This window comes from Procambarus clarkii, chromosome 29, assembly GCF_040958095.1.
Source record: "Procambarus clarkii isolate CNS0578487 chromosome 29, FALCON_Pclarkii_2.0, whole genome shotgun sequence".
NCBI classification, from domain to species: Eukaryota; Metazoa; Arthropoda; class Malacostraca; order Decapoda; family Cambaridae; genus Procambarus; species Procambarus clarkii.
In genome coordinates this window covers 12,694,671-12,712,599 of record NC_091178.1, presented here as the reverse complement: position 1 = coordinate 12,712,599, position 17,929 = coordinate 12,694,671, and the positions used below count along the sequence as shown (strand labels likewise).

The 17,929-nt window shown below is 43.5% G+C and overlaps 1 protein-coding gene across 2 annotated transcripts; it reads left to right on the top strand.

The window, feature by feature from the left end:
- Positions 1 to 366: 366 nt before the first annotated feature.
- Positions 367 to 17,700, top strand: LOC138369804 (uncharacterized). Of its 2 annotated transcripts, XM_069333511.1 has the most exons (8): positions 367 to 526; positions 2,264 to 2,340; positions 11,458 to 11,614; positions 11,829 to 12,072; positions 12,762 to 13,049; positions 13,191 to 13,463; positions 13,927 to 14,312; positions 15,059 to 17,700. In XM_069333511.1, exons 2-8 carry the CDS (start codon positions 2,284 to 2,286, stop codon positions 15,373 to 15,375), a joined length of 1,722 nt encoding a protein of 573 aa, XP_069189612.1. In that variant the 5' UTR covers positions 367 to 526; positions 2,264 to 2,283; the 3' UTR covers positions 15,376 to 17,700. The 2 variants fall into 2 exon arrangements, with proteins under 2 accessions (XP_069189612.1, XP_069189611.1); XM_069333510.1 differs by lacking the exons at positions 367 to 526; positions 2,264 to 2,340 and adding an exon at positions 9,505 to 9,589.
- Positions 17,701 to 17,929: the final 229 nt, after the last annotated feature.

The following is a 17,929-nucleotide window of genomic DNA, read 5'->3' as shown; positions in this document are numbered from 1 at the left end:
TCAAATGTAGATATGATAGAGCTCGAGAAGCTATGGAACCTGTACACCAGTAGATTGACGGTTGAGAGGCGGGACCAAACAACCAAAGCTCAACCCCCGCAAGTACAACTAGGTGAGTACACAAACACACACACACACACACACACACACACACACACACACACACATCCCCAGGAAGCAGACCGTATCAGCTGTCCAAGGGAACTTATTAACTGCTAGATGAACAGAGCATCATATGAAAGAAACCTTTCCCATTTGTTTCTACCTCAACCGGGAATCAAACCCGGGTCCTTAAGACCGCCTGAGTATGCTACCTCAGCACTCTACAGCCACCTTGATGACGAGTACTGGCATTTTCTGTGAGTCAGGACCAGCAGAGGATGTCGGCTTCCTGTGGCTCGCCCCGGCCCAATGGAGTTGCTCCCAGGTCCTCGACAGTTACCATCTGGAGTGCCTGAAGGAGAGGGCGTACTGGCTCTATCTTGGCTCGGTGTCAGTGCCACCAGGAATTAGGTCCACGCTGAAGGTAAAGATTGAGACGGTATTCTTGGGTGTTTCGAGGGAGACGGCCTGATCGAGATGGAATATCTTTCAAAGTTCTTCAAATTGAACTTTCATCTTTGCTGCCATTAACGATTGAATGCTAACGTGTCTAATGTCATAATTACTCGTTAGTCCTTGAGAGAATCTGCATGAAGGTGTTCACTCCTTGTAGATATTATGTTACTTATCTCAACAACGAGTTGAACTAGAGTCTTAGCTTTCCTAGTCTACAGACTGAAGATCACAACAGTTTGAAATAAATCAACACAAAATAGTACACGAAACAATGGAATATAAATTGAATATGTTTAGATTCAGGAAAGACCTGGGTAAATACTGGTTTGGAGACAGAGTAGTTCATTTATAGGACAAATTACTGGATAACATAATATATGTGGGATGAGTGGATTGTTTCAGGCGTAAGTTAGACACACACACACTCCAGAGAAATTAACACCAAGGGACAAGTAACTGGACAGAAGAAAGTTGGCTTCAAAGTCATATATAAACATAAATGGGTTTACAAATAAAGGAAATTTGAAAAAAAACAGAAAAATACAACCCAGACGTAATTGCACTCACTGAAACGAAATTGTCAGGTGTTAAAGCAAATGCAGCGTTTTCCCAGGAGTGCAGTGTAATAAAGAGAGGGAAGGAAGGAGATGAGGAGGAGTGGCCCCTGTTGATAAGAAAGGACTCATTTTAAACCAACATGTTAGAGGATTCACAAGAATGAAAGGTAATAATAACCTAGTTAGACTTGACCTTATATTCACTCTGAATGAGTCAGACATAAGGGAAATCAATTTAGAATCCCCCATGAGAATGAGTGATCACAGTGTATTGACGTTTGAATATCTGCTGGAAGTAGGGATAAATTACTCAAGGAAGGGGGTCCAGAAAACAAAAGGATGACATACTGAAAGAGTAATTATGAAGGGATAAGACAATTCCTGACGTAAATACCCATAAGTAACCGAACTCAGAGAGAAAGTAGCACAAGACATGACGTCTTATACCACCCAGAAGTGTCAAGAAGCAGCAAACAAGCTTGTCCCGTTCCAAAAGGGAAAACAGTAAGATAAGGAGGAACCCATGCTTGAATCCGGGACGTAAGGAGGTAAACCATCTCAACTGTAGGCTGGTGATTGTGTGGTCTGCGGTTCAAGGTTCCGAGGGTCCAAAGAGAATGAAATATTGTCTACGATATGGTGTTTGACAATTTATATTATATATATATATCTATATATATCTATCTATATATATATATATATATATATATATATATATATATATATATATATATATATATATATATATATATATTTAATTTATGTAGATCACTGGTTCCCAAACTGGGGGCCAGTGCCCTCCTAGGGGAGGGGGGGCTTTTTGCAATATGTAGGGGGTCATATGTCGAGGCAGTATACAGGTGATGACACCAGAAGGGGGGGGGGGGAAATAACCAGCTAGTGGGGTGAGCTCGTAGGTTGCTAAAAGAAAAATTAATACTGAAAGTAGGGGGGCATTAATAAAGACCCCTCTATGAAGAAGAGGTAATGACCGTGAAGAGCTTGCGAACCAAGGATTTAGATAATTCTAAATCCATAGATTTAGCTTACCTAAATCTAAAAGCAGCTTAGATAGTAGCTGCCTCGTGTGGGTCAATCGATCTGCAGTTTCCTATTTATTCATATGTTTTTGTATTCCTCGCTTTCAGACCCAAGGAAGAGTATCAAGATGATGTCAACACTTGACAGCTCGGGGTATCGGCGACAGCTGGACACTCCTCACCAGGTAGGCTCGATTCTGATCGTATTCACTTGACAGTAACTTCGGTGACATTCATGCCTAGAGTGTCACGCAAGAATTGGCCGACGCCCGTTAACCTGCAGTCATATGGTGTTGAATATATTTCTCAGGCTCCAGTATGGCACCAAGCATCTTGGTGTCCCGTGTCTCCGTGTCTGTGAGCTCCTCGGGCGACGGTGTATGTAGTTGTCGTCGACCACGCCACGTAGTCGAGCCGGTTGGGCACCCCTCTCTCTCTCCGTAGTTATGTAATTCCGTCAAACACCTTTCGAAAAGATGAGGCAGTGGAAAGGCGATAAAATCATCCATACACTAGTGAGTCACACATGGCTGTCATTCATCATACACTACTGAGTCACACATGGCTGTCATTCATCATACACTAGTGAGTCACACATGGCTGTCATTCATCATACACTACTGAGTCACACATGGCTGTCATTCATCATACACTAGTGAGTCACACATGGCTGGCATTCATCATACACTAGTGAGTCACACATGGCTGTCATTCATCATACACTATTGAGTCACACATGGCTGTCATTCATCATACACTACTGAGTCACACATGGCTATCATTCATCATACACTACTGAGTCACACATGGCTATCATTCATCATACACTACTGAGTCACACATGGCTATCATTCATCATACACTCTCCGGATGGCGACTTCCAACCCTTGCATCCTATTTATATTTGACGCTGTTAAGCCGAACTTTACTCCGGACTATGTTCAGATAAGAGGACATATCCGGGAAGATAATTCGGACATATCCGAATTATCAGCCGTCATCCTGGATAATTAGCAACTGAGCGACGCAGTACACGCCAGAAAGAAATGTTGAATAATGGTTTTTATCTGGCAAATATGTGTTGTGTAAATACACGGTACAAGAGAGAGAGAGAGAGAGAGAGAGAGAGAGAGAGAGAGAGAGAGAGAGAGAGAGAGAGAGAGAGAGAGAGAGAGAGAGAGAGAGAGAGAGAGAGAGACAGAGAGACAGAGACAGAGGATGAGAATTAAAGGGGAAGGGTGCTGACATATTGTCATTCCGCTCAAGCAAGATATAGGTGCCAATTTTCAGCCCCTGTATTAAAAAAAACATCTTCACAAATAAATAATACCTCGTATTTTTTCAAGTTATGGTAACCCACGCTACAAGCTACCAGGAAAACACATCAGTCCATAAATGTTTACGTTTTCTATACATTAGCGTCGATAGGTTAGGTGACTTGTTCGCACGTCTCAGAATAGGTTAGGAGGGAATATCAGAAACTAGGTTAGAAGAAAGCCGGCAGTTTCGAATAATATTCTCCAACGTGTATGGCAAGTCAGGCAACACTGCCGGGTCTGCTGTTAAAGGAAGCAACACAATCACTCTAGAATCATGCTCTCCTTTATATATCATTTCAAATTAACTCAAAAATATATTTGAAACAAAATAATTCAATATGCACACATTATGGATATTGAATGTTTGCTTGTCTTGCATATTTTGTTTATACAACTTTTGTCCCATAATCTTTCACATATTTCTATCATTTTCTCATATTTTCTTGAATTTCACATTCCTTTTCCTTTTTCTTGTCCACATATTTATATTATTTTTCCCTATACTTTTTCCTTATTTTTTCCTCTTCAATTTTCTTTCTTTTCCTCCCCCCTTCCCCCATCTCTTTTCCCACATTATCCCCATCCCTTTTCCTTCTATACCCTGTGCATACGAGTCCTTTGATCACCTGATTTCTCCTCGTGCAATATGCATAGAGAAGTGGCAGGGGTGGAGGTGGGGAGGAGTAGGGGTCCCAGGCGAGCAATACAACCTGCTCGTACCCTACAACCTCTTGCACCCTACAACCTCCTCCCAACCCTACAACATTTTGCACCCTACAACCTCCTCCCAACCCTACAACCTCCTCCCAACTCTACAACCTCCTCCCAACCCTACAACCTCCTCCCAACTCTACATCCTCCTCCCACCCCTACAACCTCCTCCCAACCCTACAACCTCCTCCCAACCCTACAACCTCCTCCCAACCCTACAACCTCCTCCTAACCCTACAACCTCCTCCCAACCCTACACCCTCCTCCCAACTCTACAACCTCCTCCCACCCCTACAACCTCCTCCCAACCCTACAACCTCCTCCCAACCCTACAACCTCCTCCCAACCCTACAACCTCCTCCCAACCCTACAACCTCCTCCCAACCCTACAACCTCCTCCCAACCCTACAACCTCTTCCCAACCCTACAACCTTCTCCCAACCCTACAACCTCCTCCCACCCTACAACCTCCTCCCAATCCTACAACCTCCTCCCAACCCTACAACCTCTTCGCTCTAAGAAAAAGTGGCAGTGGCAAGTATAAATTAGACTTCTTCGGTCGTCAAGAATTAAGAACGCAGCCAAGGGTGTCCTGTTAACAGCTGGAGATTAGGAACGCATCAGTGGCAGTGTGATCTTGCGATCTATCAGTCAGTTTCACTTCATAATTTCTGTATAAATTAGCCCTGACGTGACAGTGCTATTACGTTACAAATCAGCTGTAATGCGACCTAGTAATTAATGTACAGAGAAACGTAGTTACCCCAATGCCAATCATATTCCGTTTTATGTAATGCAATATACATACGAGGAAAGAGCGCTGGGAAAGTACTGGCTATATACCACTTAGAAGGGGAATCAGGACACGTTTCTGGGATACAAGGAAAAGAGAGCAGGAATTTGAGGACTATGGATCTGGGACAAGACGGAAAGAAGGAATGGTGCCCAACAACTTGGACCGTCGGGGATCGAATGGTCTCTCCATTCTAGTTTCTTCAAGGTTACTGCAAAAAAGTCTAGCCCGCAGCGCGTTCTAGTGGTTGACGTCATTTCGACGCCATAAGGATTTCCAGGATACGACTTGGTGTGTAAAAAAAGATATTTGTAAACACTGTTGGTCGCTTTTAGAAGCCTCAGACATAAATGTGATAGATTATCTAATAAATTAAGTAGTTAAACGATTATTTAATTCACACTGGTTAAATAATTTATTCTACTCTGAGAGGCAATACTTTTCTACCTATCAAATAAAACACATTATATAAGAGAGCTGTATGTGTATCTATGTGTTCGTACTTTAGCATACGACTTGCATAGGCAAGACTGTACCAAATGCCACCTGCATATGTACCCAAACCCATTAAAAAAAGCCATTTATATTTACGTAGCAAAGTTCTATGAATCATTAATATATTAACTGTTATAGAGGTTCTGACAATGAATGAAGAACGTAAAGAAAATATTATTTGGCTCAAACATATGTTCATTTTGTAAATAAATAAAAGTGGTTCATAATATCAAAGGAAGATGATGACTTTCCAGCACTGACTTCCTCTGACATTATGGACCACCGGTTTCAGAGCAAAATGTTGTGTCTTTTCTAAGCTTTATATTCATGACCATTATTACATTAACAGTTAATATATTCTTTTCCGTAATTCTACGAATGGTATGCAAGTGTTTAATATGCTTTCTTCAATTTTGAGTTTACATCATCATCCAATTTTCCATGCATATTTACTCAGTATTGTGTTACATATAAGAATATATATAACTAGAATAATATGACCCTTAGGAATAAAAAATAAAGATCTCATTTTGGCTAATGATTAAAATTATTGTTTAACTATTTCATTTGTTTGGACAATATATCATATTTCAGTCCGCAAGGCTTCTCTGACACACTTATAAATGATAATGCACATAAATATTATTTTACACACTCTAGAAGCTGTAAGGTTGAAATTTAAGTGTGGCGTTCAAATGTCATAATTTTTCATTGTCTTTCACACTTCAATATTAACCCGATATTAAAAAAAATATCGCCACATTATTATTATTACCATTTTTATTGACAAGATGAACATTTTGCCTAATCGGAATAATTATTCTAGGTCTTATTGCAGTAAGGATGTTGCTCGTATTCACTGCTACACAAGACAGCCTCGTACATAAGAAAATAGTGTAAATTATAGATTTAAACATATTTCGTAAAGTCATGTTACGGCCACTTTGGTCCAGTAACCGGGTTCTTGCTGTTAACCTATCTTATAACCTCTTCGTCTTAATCCAACCCCAAGTCGGTGGTAAGCAAGAACTGGCTGGGGCAGGTAGTAGTGCAAAGAATAAAAGGGGGGATAAACTATACACAATTACACCTTCACCACTAAATTATATGCAAGTATTACTACACATATTTACAAAGTGTCTCTTTCACTCAAGACGATACATCGGCAGTGTTCATCAAATCCCGGTGAATCCACTTTCCAGGTACCCGTCGTCCACATTAATGGCAATCGCCGGCGAGTTCACCTTCCTCAACATGGGCCAGTCCATACACACTGTATCGTCACGATGTGCTAATACCCCATTTCCGCTCTCCAGACACCCACTGGCAGAGGGTTTCAGCAACACGCTGACAGGGGCCCTCATATAATCACATACAGGGGTAGCTAGCACTCTGGCAGAAGTTTCTAGTCGCTCACTAGCAGCACTTCTCGCTCACTTGACCTCACAGACACACCACTATCGTCTCATAACTCTTCCTGGCCAATCCCGGGTACGTCGGTCCATACAACACTGCTATAATCGACAACGACCACTTTGTCCTCTCACAGGACCAAGTCAAGAGTTCTTGACTGTCCCAGGTGAACAATCTTCCTTAGCGCAATCGCCTTCATACATCACCTCTGCGAACATAAAACGTCATTAGCTAGACGAACAGTATACTGGGTGACCCTAGGATTAACACCCATCCATCAGGGAACTGATATTGTAATTGTAGTTGCAACCTAGATGGCGTTGATCTCGTTACGCCTCCCACCAGAGGTCATCCTCATCGACCTCACCTTCTAACTGAGGCAGGACACCAGGGTGGGGGGGGGGGGTCACCGATGTCACGCCACCACCAACAGATGGCGCTGCTCGCGTTGCACCCAATACCGGGGAGTTGCAGTGCAGGTCCATAGATGGCGCAGAAATCGCCACTCTGCCCTCCAGCGACGATGTCGATACTGTAACAGTTCACAATATATTACATCACATATTACATATTCACGATTTAGTAAGTGCAACTTTCAATCCTGCCACACAGGACAGGGATGGACTCGTAAGAAAAGCAGCTACAAAAGTTATCACGACAATACTTTAGATTAAATTGTCTACTATTAATGCGTAGAATTAAATGTTCCTTTTTACCTAAACAAAAATGTAAAATATATTATTTGCATTATAAATCTCAAATAATTTGTGTTACACGAGTGAGCTCGTCATACAGATACTGTTATATTACACGCAATGAGTCACGCAAACACACAACACTCCAGATGAGTCAGAGGGATAAAGGGAAAAATTTTTCGAGTGTGCTAATAGTTAGTGGAAGGAATTAGAAGCGGAGGCGAACTGTGTTTCACAGCTCAGAGAGAGAGAGAGAGAGAGAGAGAGAGAGAGAGAGAGAGAGAGAGAGAGAGAGAGAGAGAGAGAGAGAGAGAGAGAGAGAGAGAGAGAGAGAGAGAGAGAGAGAGAGAGAGAGAGAGAGAGAGAGAGAGAGAGAGAGAGAGAGAGAGAGAGAGAGAGAGAGAGAGAGAGAGAGAGAGAGAGAGAGAGAGAGAGAGAGAGAGAGAGAGAGAGAGAGAGAGAGAGAGAGAGAGAGAGAGAGAGAGAGAGAGAGAGAGAGAGAGAGAGAGAGAGAGAGAGAGAGAGAGAGAGAGAGAGAGAGAGAGAGAGAGAGAGGAGAGAGAGAGAGAGAGAGAGAGAGAGAGAGAGAGAGAGAGAGAGAGAGAGAGAGAGAGAGAGAGAGAGAGAGAGAGAGAGAGAGAGAGAGAGAGAGAGAGAGAGAGAGAGAGAGAGAGAGAGAGAGAGAGAGAGAGAGAGAGAGAGAGAGAGAGAGAGAGAGAGAGAGAGAGAGAGAGAGAGAGAGAGAGAGAGAGAGAGAGAGAGAGAGAGAGAGAGAGAGAGAGAGAGAGAGAGAGAGAGAGAGAGAGAGAGAGAGAGAGAGAGAGAGAGAGAGAGAGAGAGAGAGAGAGAGAGAGAGAGAGAGAGAGAGAGAGAGAGAGAGAGAGAGAGAGAGAGAGAGAGAGAGAGAGAGAGAGAGAGAGAGAGAGAGAGAGAGAGAGAGAGAGAGAGAGAGAGAGAGAGAGAGAGAGAGAGAGAGAGAGAGAGAGAGAGAGAGAGAGAGAGGGGACGAGGGAGGGGAGAGGGGTCGGCCATCATTGCACAAACCAAAATAACTCTTGAGACTCGCCTCAAGAGCTAAGACTCGTGCCCCCCACAAACACATCTATGTAAATACAAATACAAATATCTGTGTAGTTACAATTACACTCGGCTATAAGGTGTACAGAGCCGAGTGTCATTAGGTTCTCCCGCCTTTCCGAAAAGATATACATGATGCCTACACAGGATTTCCCTTGCTGCTCCCCCCCCCCTCCCTCCCTCCTTAGTAGGATGGTGTACCCTAACCTCACCAAACGTAACTTATTCGTCTCTTTTAATCAAATTTAAGTAAGTTTATTCAGATAAGAAAATACATCTCAAAAGGATAGAGTAACTTGGGCCATGTCTACCCTCCTATTTCGAAGCTTTTTAGTTAGTACACGTAAGGGAGATATAGATCGAGATGTACTCAGCTTCTCGGTGAACGTACACTGAGAGTTTCCTTTGAGTCCTGAACTATGTTCTGGACTAAAATTTACTTGCTGGTTGGCCCTTAATAACCCTTCAAAAGGTTGATAGTCCTTAAGTCCGATACCAAACGAATCTAAGTGCAAAGTCTATCGACTGTTATAGGATCTTCAAGCAGGCATTCTGACTTCCTTATAACACTGAGCTATACATAAATACCAGAGTTATAGATTAAAGTATACTCTTAGTTGATACAGACGGAAGAATACACGTTTCAGAGTATATACCACATGAATGAGGTAAACTTTACCAGCAACCCAAGTCAGTGACTGTTGGGTTTCCACAACCAAACGTTTCTGCTAACGCCATGACATTTCCTCTTAAGGCAAGGCTTCGTCTAATTCCTTATCAACCCCGGGAGTGTGCAGTCCCTACTCTGAATAGTATATGTTTATTGTGTTGGTATGAAGCTGGTGCTGGTGTACGGATTCATACTTACGTACAACTGGCGCTGGTATATACATGTGTAATGGAAGCTGGAACTGGTGTACATCTGCCACCGGTACACATGTCTATCCTAATGTTAAATTGGTACAGGTGTTGGACTGGTGCTGGCGCTCATTTTGTGCCGGTGTGCTCCTCACGGGAGACATCTCCCGTCACGCAGGGTGCAGTCGCACCTTCACAGATCTCCAGTATCATCTATTGGTACTGGTAATGGCTCAGAAAGGCCTCCACTTACGGGCTATTCATGCCCGTGCCACCTTTTGGGTGGCTTAATCTTCATCAATCATCAATCGGTGTGCTCCTGGTGTTGGTGTACAATTGGAACAGGTGTACATTTGTCCTCACTTGAGGGGAGAGTCATACACATGTTCTTTATTATATTTCCTCAATGTATATCAGTAAGAATCTTTGAAAATATCATTATCACTCCATGACCCTGGTAGACGTCCAGTCGAGGCGGGTTGCAGGAGCAACTTGATGAGAAATAAGAATAATATTATGTCCCCGTGGCGCAGTGGTAAGATACTCGCCCTGCGATTCGCAAGCGATTTGGTTTGGGTTCGTATCCTAGTCGGGGAGGATTGAGTAGGCGCCAATCCTTAGCCGTACGCCTCCGTTCACCCAGCAGTGAATGGGTACCTGGGTGTTAAACGATTTGGCGGGTCATATTCCAGGGGAGAAAAAAAAAACACGGGCTCACCATAGCCCGTGCTGCATGGAACTTTTTGTTCCATGTAGTGAATCTTAAACAACAACAACAACATCCGGGGAAAATTAAGATTAAGGACCTGCCCGAAGCGCTATGCGTGCTAGTGGCTGTACAAGAATGTAAGCAGTTTTTTTATTTTGTATATAAATTAAAATAAAATAAATAATATCAGAGACTGGTAAGTCAGTGTGTGGAAGTGGCTGAGCTTTTAATAAGACAAAAGCTTATTCTTGTGTTCAGAGCTTTGTGTTGTAAATTATAAATATACAGGCACCCGGGGGTGAAGGGAGCCTAGCGGGGCTCACCTTGCATAATGTCTTCTCTTACCACCTCCGATGGTTTTTAATATTTATTAAATTTTACATTTTATTACGTAGGATTGGTTACAGAAAAGGGACAAAATTAATTGTTACGGGAAGTAGAGTTCAACAAAATCCTCGAATGATGGAGAGGAACAATGAAAGCAATGTGTGTGTGTGTGTGTGTGTGTGTGTGTGTGTGTGTGTGTGTGTGTGTGTGTGTGTGTGTGTGTGTGTGTGTGTGTGTGTGTGTGTGTGTGTGTGTGTGTGTGTGTGTGTGTGTGTGTGTGTGTGTGTGTGTGTGTGTGTGTGCAAAGTTAGAATGGTTCCCAAGCTAATTTTAAAACAATAAGCTCTAATGACCCCTTTATGGATTCGCAACCTAGGCCACCAGGATCATCCCACCGGCTGTCTAGTACCGTAGCCACTACACCAGCGATTATACGCCACGAGTGTTGCCGGATGAGCTATAATTCTTGGTCTTTTAAATCTTTTTAAGTCTTTTAACTGTCCGCCTTCTGGTGCAGCAACTAGCCGATTTTGTTGTGTTGTCATAGTTACTCCTGAAGTTGTGAATGCAGTTACACCCGGTCGGCCTCCACTGCCTCCTGCCCCAGCTGGCCTCCGCTCCTGCACCTGGCTGGCCTCCACTATTTCTCGTACTAGCCTTGAGGCAAATCTATGAAATTTTGCAGCATTTATTTTACATTTTACGAGGTCAGGGCTCCATGGTAATGTTGGTCTAGGTGGCGTATATTGCTCTGAATCCACCAGATCGCCAAAGACTCTTCCTTTTATCTGTAAACTTCGCGTCTATGATATTCGAAGTGGGTGATTCTAGTGTTTCCTCTGACATTGTGTGCGCCACCTTCCCTCGTCGCGGCCTGAATATCATCCCCCTCCTTCATCCTGCAGGTGCGGCCGGTGGTGGGGGCGCCCTACGTACTCTGCGTGTTCATCGTCGCTGTCATTCTCGTGGGAGTGGGCACCTTCGTCACTGCCTACGCCTACGAGAACGACCCGCACGACCCCGTCTTGCTGGTCGTCGGTCCATCACTCCTGGGCCTCGGAGGTAAGGTACAGGCGCCTGCTTGGCTTCGTCACTCTCAACGAACGCCAGGCTGAAAAATAGGCGGGATTGTTTGACAAGTATATTGACATACAGAAGGATTGTCTTCAGATCAAGACAAGTTTGTCTTGATTTGTGGAGAGCCGCTGGCCGAGGCGTCCTCAGATCAAGACTTCTCCCATTTTGATGTATGTCTTATGCTCTAATCCTCCTTCAGGTCTGCTCCTGCTGGGTTCTGTCTTGGTGTGCGTGGTCGCCTGCTGCAAGAACAGACACCTGCGGGAAGCCTTCTCTGACGACCTGCTGAACATTGGGGGCTCCACCTTCTACGGCGGGAGAGGCTTCGTGCAGCTGGAGGACGAGACCCAGCTGTACGACCCTCCCCCGCGCCACCACCTGCAGGGCTCGGCCGTGATGGGGGTCAGCAACCCTGCAGGTCCTGACCACGCCGAGGCCATCATGTGAGTCTGCTGCGTACATCATTGAGAGAGAGAGAGAGAGAGAGAGAGAGAGAGAGAGAGAGAGAGAGAGAGAGAGAGAGAGAGAGAGAGAGAGAGAGAGAGAGAGAGAGAGAGAGAGAGAGACAGAGAGACAGAGAGAGAGAGAGAGAGAGAGAGAGAGAGAGAGAGAGAGAGAGAGAGAGAGAGAGAGAGAGAGAGAGAGAGAGAGAGAGAGAGAGAGAGAGAGAGAGAGAGAGAGAGAAAGAGAGAGAGAGAGAGAGAGAGAGACAGAGAGACAGAGAGACAGAGAGAGAGAGAGAGAGAGAGAGAGAGAGAGAGAGAGAGAGAGAGAGAGAGAGAGAGAGAGAGAGAGAGAGAGAGAGAGAGAGAGAGAGAGAGAGAGAGAGAGAGACAGAGAGACAGAGAGACAGAGAGACAGGGAGAGAGAGAGAGAGAGAGAGAGAGAGAGAGAGAGAGAGAGAGAGAGAGAGAGAGAGAGAGAGAGAGAGAGAGAGAGATACAGAGAGAGAAAGAGAGAGAGAGAGAGAGAGAGAGAGAGAGAGAGAGAGAGAGAGAGAGAGAGAGAGAGAGAGAGAGAGAGAGAGAGAGAGAGAGAGAGAGAGAGAGAAAGAGATACAGAGAGAGAAAGAGAGAGAGAGAGCCGTCATGAAAGAGATTCATATGATCTAAATAGTTTATTATATTTCCAGGATCTTGGCAAATACAGTGGCAGAGGAACGAGACAGACAGCGCAAGAACTCTCGTAAATATTCCCGGAACCTCTCCCAGGAGCCCAGTCGACGCTCAGAAGAACGTTCTTACCCAAAATATTACTTGGGTCCTCAAGGCCACTCCTACAGCCCCGAGGACTCGAACCATCTCGAGCACCTGGGTTTGGAAAGACTGAGAAGGGCAGACGCGTACCCTGAGCTCGCTGAGGACTTCGACTTGGGAGAGACAGACGAGTCCACCGAACGCTTCAGGGACAGATCTTACAGGTAGCGTCCCCCTTTTTAGTTTGACTTGAGTAGCATGAAGTACTATTTTTATTTCCTCATTAACCTGACGAGTTAAGTATAGAAACACTCATTGTACGGAAGACAGAAAATACTAATTTCGTACTAAAATTCAACTGACAGCATGTCGGTGCGTCGGCCCGTGGCACGTCTGGCTCCTGTCCCAGACAGACTACGCAGAAACGTGACCTTTACAGCAGCGTCCCAAGCCAGCCTGCAGCAACAGCAGCAACAGCTACAGTTCTTGCGACAACAACAACACCAGATGAGGAAAAACTTGCTCCTGCAAGAGCCGCAGTACTCGGGTCTTCACCGTAAGCGTAGCTCCAAGCGCAAGAAGGGCGTAGTGTCCCGGGAGCAGACTCCTGAACCCATTAAGGTCCATCACCTTCCTCTGTAAGTCAGTCGTTCCTAATATGTTATAATCTAAGTTGTCGTGTATATATATATAATACAATTAACTTTTGATAAGTAATTTTCAATAATACTCATTATTAACTTAAAAGTTGAAGATTATATATATGTAAATTTGTGACAGTGTCAGACCACGGAGGAAAATTGAAACAGGAATTTCCTTAAGTACTCTCATATATTAATACATCTTCAGAAGGAGTCAAATTGTTTCAATTTTCCTCCGTAGTCTGACACTGTCACATTTTTAATCACGTGTTCATTTTTTCGTGATTTACACACATGTAAATTTGTATTCAATGTCAGAAAATCTTATTGAAAACGGTCTAAAAAAAAATTATGTGAGCCTCTTGGGCGTTATAATTTTAGTTGTAACGGCCATGAGGCCGAATTAAACTTTCCTGGCATAATTTATGATTAGAAAAAACTATATACAAAAATCCCACAGGTATAACCCGGACCTGCTGAGTGCACTGGGAATCCAGCCTAAGCGGTTCCCGCTGGAGCGCGGCCAGAGCGATCACGGCCTCTTGGACCAGGGCAGGAAAGAGTCCCCAGAGGTGTGGCGGGAGGACCCAGACGTCACCCACGGCAGTCTGGGCAACCCACGCCGCCGCCCCTCCGTGGTGATGGGCGTCAGGAGCATCAGGGCCCCACACTCTGGCTCCGCGTACAGGCATCACTCCATCTACGCCTCGGACATGGACCTCCACCGAGCGCCCGCGGGCGTCAGTGACAGCGGAGATAACCTCAGTAATTCCGTCTCCGGATACGGACAGGAGCCGCGTTCACCGCTCAGTCCCGTCACTGCCTTCAGGAACTTTTCCATAACAGGTGAGTGTGAGGTGACTCCCCGCATGCACTCAACAATGATCAAAATTAAAATCCTTAATTTGGAAATGGAAATTTTTACCAAGATTTACAAAAAAATCAGTAGACGTGGGCATGTGCCTTAAATGAAGTCTAGAATACTCTCTCATCCTAGAGCACTGCAACAAAACCTTTAGTTAAAATATACCTCATTATCCAAGGGAACTAAAAATAATAATCATATAGTAACCGGCCGGTCATTTTTGGGTCAAATGCTTCGTTCATTACTGTTGTATTTAGATAAAGATTTCTTCCGCGAAGTAAAAATAAATGTGTGAGCATCACCTGTCTAATACTTGAAATAATTCATTTAACCCAGTTATCGTAAATAAACCTAACCTTATTTAATTACGGTAGCCAAATGAACCTACCCTAAGTAACGCAATTAAATTTGCCTAATTAACGTAACTCACCTTAATCTAAACTGCTGAACATCACCAAACCTAACTAAAATAAATCGGGTGCATTAGTTCCAAAAATAAGGAAAAAGAAATTTACTGGTGAACGAAGAATTTCGTATTCAGAGAGCTTACAAATTTAGCAAATACTAGTCTAGTATTTGCTAATTTAACTAATTTAATAAAATTTCATCGTCTACAACTCTTGAGGCAATAGGTCAAAACTATTTATCTTTTAAACATTGTGATAATCCACTTCAACTAACCCATGTCTCTCTCCTCCACGTATCTTACCGACCTCCTCCGCCACAGGATCAGACACAGAGGACCGTCGCCAGAGAGCTTCGCCTGTATTACACCTTCTTCATCCCAGTGAAGGCTCCTTGTCTTCCTTGAACCGGAATGACAGCAAGCGAGACAACAGCACATTACCCAGGTCCTCTTCAGCGTCACCCAGCCAGGGTCGACCGCTCTCCAACATATCCTCAGAGTCCTGTTGTTCCGGATGCTGCGACAGCGATCACGATAACCATACTGGCGTCGGTGATGGGGAAGATAAGGACACTAAAGTTGAAAACGGTGATTTAGAAAACGATAAATCAGTTCCAGAGACTGAGAAGATTGTATAGGGGGGTGTTCTGTTGTAGCAGATTCAGACTGGTCGAGAGTGGAGGTACTCATGAGTGAATGATTCATATACTCACCTCCTGTGACACTCCAATACTCATTGGAGTTGAAAGGACTTTGAAACCTTGTCAATAAATGACTTGATAATCTTGTGCTTGCAAAGACAGATCTTAGTGTCCGTGTCATAATGTCTAAAATTGATGCAGACATTTTCTCAGCAAGAGTTTTCAAATTTTTACATTTTCAAGAAGGAAATCACCGTTTTCATTGACCCCATTGTCTTCACATTACCTTCTATTAATAGCCTGATAGTTTCATTATATTGTAAATATTATGTTCATGGTATATTGTTAAGGAAATGGTTGATTTCCAATAACAAAAATATTGATGCCCCAAAACTTGGTGATGCGATATATGACCCATGTTTCATACTCATCCTTCATCCCTTTTTTATACATATAAATTATTGGTCATGCTTTATATGCATCCACAAGTAACTATGCACTAGAAAAGAATACCTTTAGTCAATGCACTATGGTTCTCAAGTGAAGTCCCCCATTAGTAGGGACTTATTAACTCTTGTATATGTTCCTGTCTCTGCTGCTGCTAGCTACTCTTCGTCAATTTTCATGAATGGTATCTAAAGGATTTTGGCGATTTTAGTGGTTCAAAGGATGTAGAAATACTGTTGTCTAGTATCTAGATTAAGGTGGTGAGGAAATGGTACACCACTATAGAGCAGAGTGCTGGTGATGACTGCAAGAGGCAAACGAACTGTAGCTAATCGCACGCGTTTGGTGGCGTGTCTGAATGTTTCAGTAAATGTGTTGGCACCAGACCGTCTGCATGTCCATAGCCGGTTCATGGCTATGGAGACCCGGACGGGATACAGCTTCTCTAGGGTTCTCCAAGCAACAATTACTCTTGCTTTATGGAAGTGGCATAAAGACCAGTTGCGTTACCAGAGGCGAAGAGACCACTCAGCCAGCCAGCACACACAAGGGGTTCGATGTGAGACGCACGTCAAGTACACAGAAATCTTCTAGCATTAAAATTGCACATCTTTTAATGTTGATGACCAAACCGCACATCAGACAATGGAGAAACGACGACGTTCCGGTCCTTCCTGGATCATTATCAAGTCGTGGAATTGGATACTGCTCATCTTCCAGTAATGATAGTGCTTATAGGACCAATTTACTCAGAGTATATCTGTCCCATTTGGGACATATCACAAATGGGATTCTAAACACGTGAAAAAGTAACTAAAGAACCTATAGTATAACCTGTCCCAGTAGTCCTAGACCTAACAGACGCCATCTTATGCCTAATACAATACATATATGACCTGTACTAGACCATGAATTTTTAACTTTCATTTTGGTTTTTCGTTTCTTCGAAGAATTAATAATACAACATGTACATACTGATGGCTGCAACGGTCCATTTTTGTACGTTCGACCACATGGTGGAGTGTCATTACTGCTGGTAACATAACATTACATCTTTACATTATTTTCATTATCTGTCCACCACTTGTGAAACTTCAGTGTCATGTTTTGGCTACCATTGCTTATAATTTTACTCTGCTAAAGAGTTCTGGGGAGTACATGTAGACGAAGAATCATCTTAAATACGCACAATTTGTAAACTTTGTCAGTTACATTCAGTAGTTACTGTATTACATGTAAATATGAAGATATGAAACACTCATGAGGAATTTCAAATACTGTACTATTTAGAGGGTTGTTAAGGTATGAGCAATAGCCTGGGCGGAGGGAGATTGATTGATTGATAAAGATTAAGCCACCCAAGAGGTGGCACGGGCATGAATAAGTGCCCCCCCTCTTCCTCCGTTACGGTGCCCGGGCTAACCATAGCCCGTGCTTCTTGCCCCGCTCCTGTGCCAGGTAAGTTACGGGCTCACCATAGTCCGTGCTACTTAGAACTTGTTCCGAGTAGCTGAATCTATAACAACAACATTCGTTACGGTGGCCCATAACGGAAGGAGAGGGGGCGATTCACACACATGCATAGAGTGCTGCAGCCCATCCTCCGAACATGGGGAGGTAAATGTAACAGCACAAGTGTAATTATGTACTATTCCTAACAGTCAGGAAATGAACGTATTACATTTAGTATTAAACCGTACTGTCAATTCGGAGGATGAGTTGCAGCGCTGAGAGCCAGCAGCCACTTGACGCTAAACTGTTGTGTGTGTAGGAGGATGTATAGACGAAGCTTGCTGATGGAAGCTTGCCGTATCTGGCACTCCCCCAGAGCCATCTTTCTGTTCCTGTACAAATACAATCACGGACTGACATAGAGGTGGAAGTTTTATTACAATGAAAACCAGCGTGAATACATCATCTCTTTTCGTATATATACAAGCCCCTTATAAATGAAATAATATTGAACAAAAATAATGTAATCTAAAAAAAATTCTAGAGAAAATTTAGACAGTAAGGTACAACCGGAGGTCACGGGTGACACAATGAGACCAACCGCTGTCAATAGCAGCTTATAAATTTTATTGTACCAATAAGGAGCAATATA